The 10504-nt window shown below is 41.0% G+C and overlaps 1 protein-coding gene across 1 annotated transcript; it reads left to right on the top strand.

The window, feature by feature from the left end:
* Positions 1-894: 894 nt before the first annotated feature.
* LOC118334675 (protein zyg-11 homolog) lies at positions 895-9207 on the top strand. The gene is made up of 14 exons (XM_035670703.1): positions 895-1102; positions 1656-1821; positions 2202-2998; positions 3209-3349; positions 4861-5037; positions 5302-5366; positions 5638-5737; positions 6006-6056; positions 6491-6652; positions 6743-6790; positions 7099-7299; positions 7381-7433; positions 7981-8078; positions 8675-9207. The coding sequence occupies exons 1-14, from the start codon at positions 1100-1102 to the stop codon at positions 8830-8832; spliced, it is 2220 nt and encodes a 739-aa protein (XP_035526596.1). The 5' UTR covers positions 895-1099; the 3' UTR covers positions 8833-9207.
* Positions 9208-10504: the final 1297 nt, after the last annotated feature.

The following is a 10504-nucleotide window of genomic DNA, read 5'->3' as shown; positions in this document are numbered from 1 at the left end:
ACATGTGTTGGGAGGAAGTTGTTATTGAAAGAAGCTCAGAAAACACATTTGTGCTAATTCAGTCCATGCCTGGAAAACGTCATCTGAACCACAGTTAACAAGCCTCTCTCTTGTGTTGTCTGAATCAGCGTTTCCAATATGGGGGTCGAGCCCAACTGATGGGTCCCGTAATAAACTTGAGAGGGCCCAAGACGATGTAAGGAATCAGAAAGATTTTTTTTTTTTTTTACACAAAATTATTATGGTTAATTTTCTGAACTTTGACAAATGTTTTCTTTTTTTCTTGTGAAATATGAGATACTTAAAAAATAAACAATCTTAGCAGGACAATGTCTCTGTGTTTTTTAAAAACATAAAACAGGACTTGTTTGTGTCCTTGTGGGACACCTCCATGCTACATTTGGGCCCTAATGTCACATTAGACACAAGGCAAGGTCCTTCTATATAGTTTGTATGTACCAAAGGGAGTTTGGGCCTTTGTATTTAGGGATTCATTGTTTAGTATTGAAAATGTACATTTCCCTATTACTAACATAAGCTGTCACACAGGTTAAATGTTAAATTCCAGCTCTCTCTGTGAGCCCCTCCTTGTGGCTAAACGAGTTTATTGCCACCTTCACAGCTGTTGCAGGTAGCCTACATTAATCCTAAATAGAAACCAGTGCTGGAAGGAGTTTTTATGTAAAAAGTAACTAGTAACTATACATGCACCTAAGTACAGTACTTGAGTAAATGTACTTAGTTACTTCCCACCACTGCTAGAAAAACACTGCAATGTGCAAGAAAGTACGATAGATAGATAGATAGATAGATAGATAGAGTTGATGAATGAAGAAGCTAGCATAGTTCAAACAACCCCGGTGACGTCATTCGCACTGACCAATAGGAGGCGGGGTCAGACAGTGACAGTTGACAGTCGACGGTCAGCAGTAACGGCTGTAACGTTAATCACAACAGAAGATTTCATTTCTCTTTTCTTTGATTTAAAGGGAGGAAACTGGTTCAAATAATGACGTATTGTAATTTAAAAATGTGCTGAACGGCGTGTTAGTGGTATTTGTTTTTTTTCACTTCCCTGTCGACTGTTTACCTTTCAAGCATGGTGAGTTTGACCCCGTTCCCTTCTATGTGGTGTTGGCAGTGTTTTAGTTTGGTGAACTTTGTGTCAATGACAAACGCTTAGCCTAACGTTATATACTATAGGACCAGTTGCTTTTGTCCACTGTGCCCTACAGAGATCAGCTGGATTAGGTGATTTAAACGGGCTTTACTTGTGCGCAGTGCCTCATCTGTTGCGGATAAAATTAGACTCCTGCAGCGTTAGAGATCCTGTGTCACTGTGGATCTGTTGAGCCCCGATGGAAGAAGCCTGAGAGACAACTGTCAGGGCCTATATGTGCTTAACAGTGTATTCAGTGTGAACATATATAGGGTTTCTGCATAGATGTATTACACCCTGTACAACACAGAATTATTAATACCACCCATATACGTTGAGGTCGTTACACCCAAATTGACTTTTAATAGGTTTTCTCTGAAATTTGTGTGAACTGACCCTTTAAGATGACTGCACTTGTGCTTATAGCTAAAGTTACACTATTATATGTAATTACCCAGTTGAATGACTCTTCTCATTACCTGTTGATGTGTTTCAGGATGCTGAGGGACCCCGGGCCCTATGTGACCTCTGCTTGGCTCAGGTGTGCCGCAGCCTTGATGCTCTGTGTAGCAGGCGAGCAGACGGCTCCATGTGCCTCAGCTGGGCCCCACTGTTCCCACAGGAGATGGTTGACCAGTTACTGCATAAGATGGCAACTAAAGGTAGGTCAGGAGGACTGAAAAGGCTCCAACAACATCAGTATCAACAGCTGAGGGCTGTAGTGCAGCTGTGGAGTGATTTAGTAGAGGAGAGATAGTTAAGTTGTAGAAAAGGGACAAATAAGCTCACACCATGACAAATGTGACTCTCCTATGACCTTCGGTTAGTTCTTCAGGCACATAACTTCCTGTATAAACAAGATTTAATTAAAATGTCAGAATGCTGTTTTCTTAACTTACCCTATCATCATACGACCTATTAGTTCACTGTGCCCTATGCCAGGCTAAAACGGTGGGAAAAGTCTGTTCCACAAACATAAATGTGGCTAAGATGATGCTACTTTTCCTACAACATCATCCCTCTGTTTGCTTTTCCCTACAAGGGATACTGAATGACACAACTGTTGGGATTTTCCGAAACTGCAAAGAGCTCCGGCTGCGCCGAGCCTTCATCCGCTGCTGTCCAGTGTCTGCAGGAGCTTTTCGCCTGGCCCTGTGCCCTCACCGGCTCCAGGAACTAGATGCTTCCTGGGTGTCTGGGGGCCTCACCGGGGCGAACATCATCTCAGGCCTGGCCTCCAACCCGGAATGCCGATCCAGCCTGCAGAGGTTGTCCCTCAGTGGGCTACATCTGGACTGGGAGTCTCTGGAGGAGGATGGAGGGAGCCGTGTTGGCTTTAGCTTCCTGCAAGGCTTGAGGACACTGAACCTTGCCAACACAGACCTGACTGATGCTGTCCTTGAGGATATCTGCACTCTCCCTCAGCTGGAGAGCCTGGATATCTCCTGTAGTCCCGTCTCAAACCTTACTGCACTCCTTGACTGTAAGAACACCTTGAGATCTTTGATCGCCCACCGGCTGCGGCAGCTGGATATGTCGCCTGCAAGGTTGCTGTTTGTCTTCAACCAGCTTCACGCTCTCAGGCATCTAGACTTTTCAGACGACCATATTACTGTGGACAGTGATGGGAGAGATGGCGACGAGACAGTGCGGCAGCTTCTGGAGGGGAGTCTCCAGGTCCTCCCTTCCCTTGTTTCTCTAGACATCTCTGGACGGAAGAGAGTCACTGAAGCAGCCGTCAGAGCGTTTGTGGAGGCTAGGGGTAGACTGGTGTTCTTGGGCCTGCTAGCCACCGGGGCTAGCTCGTGTCATGTCCTGTCTTCACATAAAAACCTTAAAGTAAGGACTTGAGTTTACCAGAGCTGATGTCGTATTGTGGTTTGTGACATGCCGGGACATCAGCGAGTGTTATGAGTAGTCACTTGAGCTTGATTCTCGCATACGTTTCTCATTTGTCTTTGACTTGAGGCTCTGTTTGTATGTATGCTGAATACACCCTCTGCATTTCCTGTCTGTCTGACTGAGTGCTGATGTGCTGTGTGTGTTCAGGTAACTGGAGAAGCTAATGAGAACCAGGTGTGTGAGGCCCTGCGAAGGTACAGAGACCGTGAGTGTTTCATACGAGAGGCCCTCGTTCATCTCTACAATCTAGTCACTGACATTGACAAACCACGACCAGATATGCTAAAGGTACTATGGTTAGCATTGTGTTGGAATACCTAATATTAATATTCATGTTAATTACAACACGGCTCTTGTTAGGCGGTTTGGTTTGGTTTGGTTATGATTACTCACAAAAGAAGTTAGAGCTGAGATCTGGAACTTTTCTAAAACAACATTCAACCAGTAAAGAGTGACAGATCGTCCAAGCCACTTTATTTCAAGGTAAAACTGAAGACGAGCACACCTAAAATGTCACCAATAATCCCTCATTGCACAGGAAAACTGGGCGCACAAATAGCATGAAGTCAGTCCATAAACTGTGATTATTTGTCCAAAAATGACAGTTTGTGTTATAATTTTACTGTTTACTGTTTTACTGTTCAGATCTCAGCAATTACCTTCCTAAGTACAGTGTTTTTAATACAGACAGGAATAATGGCTAAAACTATAATAACAAGACCCAGACTGTAAGAAACGAGAATTATACTTTAATAATTGCATTGTATAACAAATTAAATAAGATTTTTTATTATGTGTTACTCTTGTATTGCACAATATGCCCTCATCCTCTGTAGGATGAGATGCTGTCGTTTCAGTTAGTTAGTTAGTTAGTTAATCCTTTATTTAAACAGGAAGTCTCACTGAGATCAAGACTTCCTTTTCAAGAGAGACCTTTCCAAAAGAATAAAAATACAGTATAAGCTCAGAAAAACACAGAAATTCAAAACAACAGTCAGCTTTCATTCACAATGGATCATTATTTCCACAGTAGGAAACTTTTTCAAATAGCATTCAAAGTATATATCAAGTAAGGTATAATTTGTTCAAATCTGAAAGGGCTGAGATATAAAAATAAATCGGAGATATTTGAATTTAAAGGTGTTTCTAACCCATTCCCTTTGTAAGTAGCAGTTTTTTTCAAGCTCAGTTTGAACGTACTGTACAGCTTAAGTTAAAATGTCCTTCGATCTGACATTATAATTACTGTATTTAGACGTGATCGGAAAGAGGAGTTTAAGAGGCAGTTTCTAGTAGAGCCACTTCACAGCTGGCTTGGTGAGTAGTTCTAGGAGGTGGGAAGCTTACAAACTAATAATATTGGTTCCACTTTATTTGGATAGTTTATTTTAGATGGTTTGTAGAGTATTTGTTTCATCAACGTATTAGTTGATATTCAAAAATTCAAAATTCAAAAAACAGTTAATTAAGGTTAGGGGTTAGGTGTGGTTAGATTTATGCACAAACAACATCTTGAGTAGGGTACGTTCATGAATTGTTGCATAGACTCTATAGACGATCTGTTAAACATCTCAAGACAAAGCAAATGTTACAAATACTCTTTAAACTATCTGTGGGCAGACTATCCAAATCGAGTGTTACCAGAAAGACGCACAGATGGCAGTTGCAGAGGGAGAGCATACATCATCACCCCCTCCCCCTATATCTAGCCTTTTCTGGACAGTTTAAAATCCCATCAACTGTCTGTTTCTTATCCTGAAGCACATGTGATGATGACATAAATGTGTTGTTTCCTGTAGCTGGTGCTGAGTGGGATGCAGAGCCACCCCACCTCGCTGCACGTCCACCTGGTGGCCACAGCGTGTGTGTTCAACCTGACCACTCAAGACCTGGCAGAGGCCATGCCCATCAGCCTGCTCAGCTCTACTGTCACCCAGCTGCTGAACGCCATGAAGACCTTCCCCAACCACCAACAGGTCAGGGGATATGCTTAATGTCTCAGATTACAGATCCATAATGATATCATGGAGTTACACAATAGCAAAATGTGGCATAAAACAGTTCTTTTGCTACTAGCTGGCTTGTCATTTATCAGTCTCTGACCTCGTATTTGCTGCATTTGGTTCTGCTACCTTCAGACAGTTCAGTTTGTAGCTACTAATACCTCATGCTGTTATATATTTTCTTATACCCATATGGTTCTTCAATTTATAATATAATAATAATTTCCATCTCTCCAGGTGCAAAAGAACTGCCTGCTGGCGCTCTGCAGTGACTATATCCTTCAGGATGTCCCCTTTGACAAGTTAGTTTACTTTCTCTCACTTATAATATGACGTATGAGCCCACCGCCATGCAGTAGCCAAGATAATCAGTACACTCTTAGAGTGGCACTCCAGTGTTTTTCCAACAAATTGTGATCCAGTTCAAATATATTTTCTCTTGAAATGAAAGCGCCAAAAGAAACAGTCCCTCCAGATGCAGAAGTGCAAACCCGAACTTTTTTCTGTCTGTACATCACTGGTATATTTTTGTAATACTGTGTTCCTTATATCCACGCTGTGATCATGGTTCAGGTATTTAGCAGCCATGCTGGTGATTAACTGGCTGAGCAGCCACGAGGATCCTACCCTTCAGAGGATGGCTGTGGCTGTCATCTCCATTCTGGTGGCCAAGGTCAAGACACCACTCACTTACTGTGCATTAGTGTGCTGCAGGAAAATAGTATGGCACCTGTCAGTTCTGCCTGTTAAGAGCCTGTGGCTCAGTCACCTCCTGCACCTCTGTGACACTAGTTTCAACTGCCAGCTTTCATGTGCTTTCATGTAGTCCACTTAAGTGGGGTAAATTTCCCTGTGTGATAAAAGCACTGTTTGTTCTAGTTTGACATTTAGGAAAATGGTTTGAATTCAAAGAAGCATTGATCTATTTGTTTAATTTGCAGCTGTCCACAGAGGAGACCGCTCAGCTCAGCAAGGATGTCTTTATCATGAAGGTACATTTACACTTTTAGAGTTTATTTTCCAACTTACACAATGCTGCCTCGGCTTAGCACCAGATATGCAGGAGTGTATTTCTAGTTCTCTCTCTCTCTTTCTCACTTCCTATATTTTCCATTACCTACCCACTGTATACACTCACTGTCACTGTCACCACATTGCTCCGTGCACTCTTCTCGGTTTACTGTTACTCCATTATTCATTCACCTCTCTATTTCTCTCTTTGTGTATGTAATCAAGCTTCTCTCTACGCTTTAGTTATTTTTGTTATTGTATGTCTGGTGTCACTTACTATTATGTAAACAAGTTTATCCAACAGTTGAATTTAATACTACCGAAGGATGTTTCCTGCATAAATGTATTTACAAAATCTGATATTCGGTCTTTTTGGCTGTCTTACACCCCATCTTCTCGTCCCTCTGTCTCACAGCAGCTGCTGGCTATTGTGCAGCAGAAAGCCATGGTGGGAGTGGTGGACTCCACTCTGAAGTTTGCCCTGAGTGCTCTGTGGAATCTGACAGATGAAATGCCCACCGCTGCTCGCAATTTCATCGAGTGCCAGGGCCTGGAGCTGTACGAGGAGGTTCTGGAGGTACAGGAGCCCCAAAAATACACTGACAGACACGTTAATACATGAATGATACACACAAACAATTATGCTGTCCCCTTTTCTGTGTTGCAGTCATACTATGGTGAACCTTCCATTCAGCAGAAACTTCTTGGCCTCCTGGTGGGTTAGCGTGTGTGTTTTTGTTCCATGTGTGCCACGGGTCTGCGTGTTTATAGCTTATTCTCATTTTCTTTTTGCAATTATTCCCACATTCAGGGTTTAATGCTGTGACATCAGGCAGCATCTGAAAACGCTCTGTAAAACATTTTATTGCCCCCAAGTGTTTAAAATTATTTGACCAATAGGAATACAATTAAATCCATTTGTAGGCATTCTGGCATAAGACAATGCCTGTATCCCCTCTGGTCCTAACACCTTTCTGTCAACATTACTATCACTGCTATTAATTGTGTCTCGCTGTGTTGCAGAACAATATAGCGGAGGTGGAGGTGTTACAGGCGGACCTGCTGGAGGAGGACCTGCTGGAGCACATCCTCAGCCTGCTGCAAGACTCCCAGGTGGAGGTTGGGGTCCGTTACTTTGCAGGGGGGATTCTGGCACAGCTTGCCTCTAGACCAGAGGCTTGGACCCTAGGCGACGAGCTACGCAGCACCATACTGAAGCAGCTGGTGTGTGAGAGAGGCGACTGTTTTGCTGGTTAACAGAAATTCCCCTTCAGCTTATTTCAAAGTATCTTTCTTTCTTTGCAGCATGCTTCCATAATAACGTGGCCCCAACTGGAGAGAGAAATGGTCTCGTACAGGTGAGAGAAACACAAACTGGACACATTTTTGGAAGTAGCTCCTCACCCACAAGCCCTCAGACACACCTGGCAGTGATCTGCACTCTATTAATTGCACTTGCATAGTTACTAACCCTGTCTGTTCAGTTCAACATTAAATGTTAGCTTCATGTTATATAACACAATTGTTCCCCTCAATAACTCATCTTAAATCGTCTCTTACATAGCATTTTGTTTGTTGCTGATTTAATGTATACAATGTGTGCATGGTTTGAAACAATGTGAACTTTTAACACAATTGTAATAACCTGTATTGTAATTTATTTGGATATCTGCTGAGGGGCCATATAGGGACAGAATACCAGAGTGTAAACCTCAGACAAACGTTGGAAAATTTTTAAAACTGTATTGAAAATAATTTTCTGTGAGTAACACTTCAGTTCACATTCCATGGTTAGCATCCATGCCAAAGCAAATGGTAATTCAAACTTAAACCAACCAGAAGAGGTTCAGAATCACTAGAAGTTTTTTTTATATATATCTCTGTCTGCTTGTGTCCACATTTCAGGTCTTTCCATCCATTTTGCCCTCTGCTTCAGACTTGTCAGCCCTCAGGAGTGCAGCTGTGGGCAGTCTGGGCCATACATCTGGTCTGCAGTCAAAACAGTAAGACACACAAACAGACTACTGTGGGAAGCACATGGTTGGATTTGTAGAGGTCAGCATATTTAGATCAATTTGTCTTACAGAATTGTGTGTATTACAGTACTAGATCAATTAGTTGATCAACAGAGAAATAATCAAAGTTGACAAATCAATTAGGCGATCAACAGATAATAAACTAATAATAAATAAACTATTTTGATAATCTATTAATTGTTAATGTATTCAAATAAAAATAGCAAAATAAATGCTGTTTTGAGCCTCTTAAATATGGAGATCTCCTTTTTTTCTCTGTTTATATCATATTAAACTGAATATTTTCAGACAAAACAAGACAAGTAATCTGCAGTTTAATCGATAGTGAAACTAATCATTAGTTGCAGCCCTACACTATATACTATTCATTCTGATGTCAAATTGAGCTGATCGTTATATATTGTTCATCATTTCAGATTTGCTACAAATATTGCACCATGTGTAATGTTAAATAGATTCATATAGATTTTATCAGCAGTATTAATATTCATGTGCTGGTTGGGTCAATCACTGTTAGCTTCCATTCCTCTCTCATGTTCTTATAACTTCTCTCTATCCTCTAGTTTCACATTACAGCAGCATGCTGGAGAAGGAGGGCGTGACTGAACTTCTGAAGAATTTGGCTGCACATCCCGACACACACAGCGACATTAAAGGACTATCAGACAGCATCTTACATATGGTAGAGCAGCACCACAGCAGTGTGACTCAGGGCCCTTAAACAACCAGATAGGACCTTGAAACTCTTGACAAATGTGAATGTATTTTATTTGTCTTTGCCTAAAATGTGCTAGACATGAGGTGGCAGATACAGTATTCAGGTACAGACATGTCAGCCCTCTTGGAATTAAAGTCTAATGGAATAAATGATGTCCCTTATATTTTATACAGAAAGTATGATCACAGTTATTTTTGTCATTATCTGCTTTGATACTGTTAATTTAGTTTGAAATCTCTGAAACAAAAAAAACTGTTTACAGACTAGTGAATGTCCTACGTTAATAAATATTTCCACTATTCTAAGGTCAAATTGCTGTAAAATCTGAAAATGTTTGACCTTAATAAAGTGTTCCAAATAAATTGTAAGTTGAAGTAAGCTAAGCTTGTGTGTTAAATCATGCATAGAACCAAAACCTGTCACTAGAGGGTGCTTTGGCTCTGTAGCTCCAGGGCTGGTTGCCGTTAAGATGTTTGTGTAAAATATTCAATCATTAGATGTTTAGATTCAAGATCGTACATGATAAACAACAAAATACCAAAGCAGACGAAATCTGCTATGTTTATCTGTCTGTACTGAGGGCCTCATTATAAAGCAGTCATGCTCTAAAATAAGTTATCTCTCCTCTCTTGCGCTCCCTCTCTCTCCCCCTGGTATCCTAGATGCTGAATTCATTATATTTTATGTAACACAGCTGGAAGATAGAACTGCTCGTAGGCATCTACAGAGTCTATTCTAAAATGGTCTATTAATAATTCCATTTGAAAAGTGGATTAACAACCTTGCGTGAATATTTGAGTTGTACCACCATGTTCAACTTTTAAGTGTCAAATCCCCTTGATTCATATTTTTAAATCCCCCAAAAGAAATTCAAAAGGATCTACCAAATAGGCTATGGCTTCCTGTGCTTGTGATTCAGCCAGGTTAGTCATAGCCTTGCCAGTGGTAGGCTATACATTAGAAAAGAGCTGCGTACACTGATCTAGGGTCAGCATTTAACAACCGCTTCAACCCCTAAACCTTAATCTGACAGTGGCAGCCCTGTGGGATCAAAAGTCAAGTTCCCTATAGTGAACACGGTGTAATGCTACTGTGAGAAGTTCACGTGTGGAAAAATTCTATAGCATGTGAGGAGGTACGGTGAACAGAAGAGCCAACGGGTAATAGTGGTGTACTTTGTGTTAATCAGGTCTTAAGTTTCTGCCCCTGGCTCAAAGAGCCTATCAATATTAAAGTGACACATGAGACGGAGATAGATAGAAAGACTGTGTCAAATAGACAAGAGGAGGAAAAACAAAGGAGGATTATAGAGTAGATCAACATTTTGGGAAAGATTCAGAGTAGAAGATTGACACTGCCAGTTAGCTTATCTTAGCATAAATACCTGAAATGCGAGGGGTAACAAAATCATCCTAACAGCATCTCTTAAGCTCACTACCTAACATGTTTAATCTGTTCAAAATCCGTGTTAAAACCATAATTTGCAAGGTAATGTGACTATGTCTTGACAAGGAACAGTGATTTGAATCTTGATACTTAAGTACAGATTAAACAAATGAGATATAATCATGTATGTACACATGTAGCTGGAGCCAGCAGTAATTTAGCTTAGCCTAAAGGTCCAGTGTGTAATATTTAGGAGAATGTATTGTCAGAAATGGAATACAGTATTCAT

This window comes from Morone saxatilis, unplaced genomic scaffold (assembly GCF_004916995.1).
Source record: "Morone saxatilis isolate NCDOM2014 unplaced genomic scaffold, NCSU_SB_2.0 Contig23, whole genome shotgun sequence".
Taxonomy (NCBI): domain Eukaryota; kingdom Metazoa; phylum Chordata; class Actinopteri; family Moronidae; genus Morone; species Morone saxatilis.
The sequence above is the reverse complement of the archived record's forward strand: the minus strand, read 5'-3'. Positions and strand labels throughout refer to the sequence as shown.

Excerpts from the sequence above, each read along its gene's own strand:
- LOC118334675 (XM_035670703.1), top strand. Across the intron at positions 1,822-2,201 it reads GCATAAGATGGCAACTAAAG|GGATACTGAATGACACAACT; the intron begins GTAGGTCAGGAG and ends TTTCCCTACAAG. Across the intron at positions 6,791-7,098 it reads AGAAACTTCTTGGCCTCCTG|AACAATATAGCGGAGGTGGA; the intron begins GTGGGTTAGCGT and ends GCTGTGTTGCAG.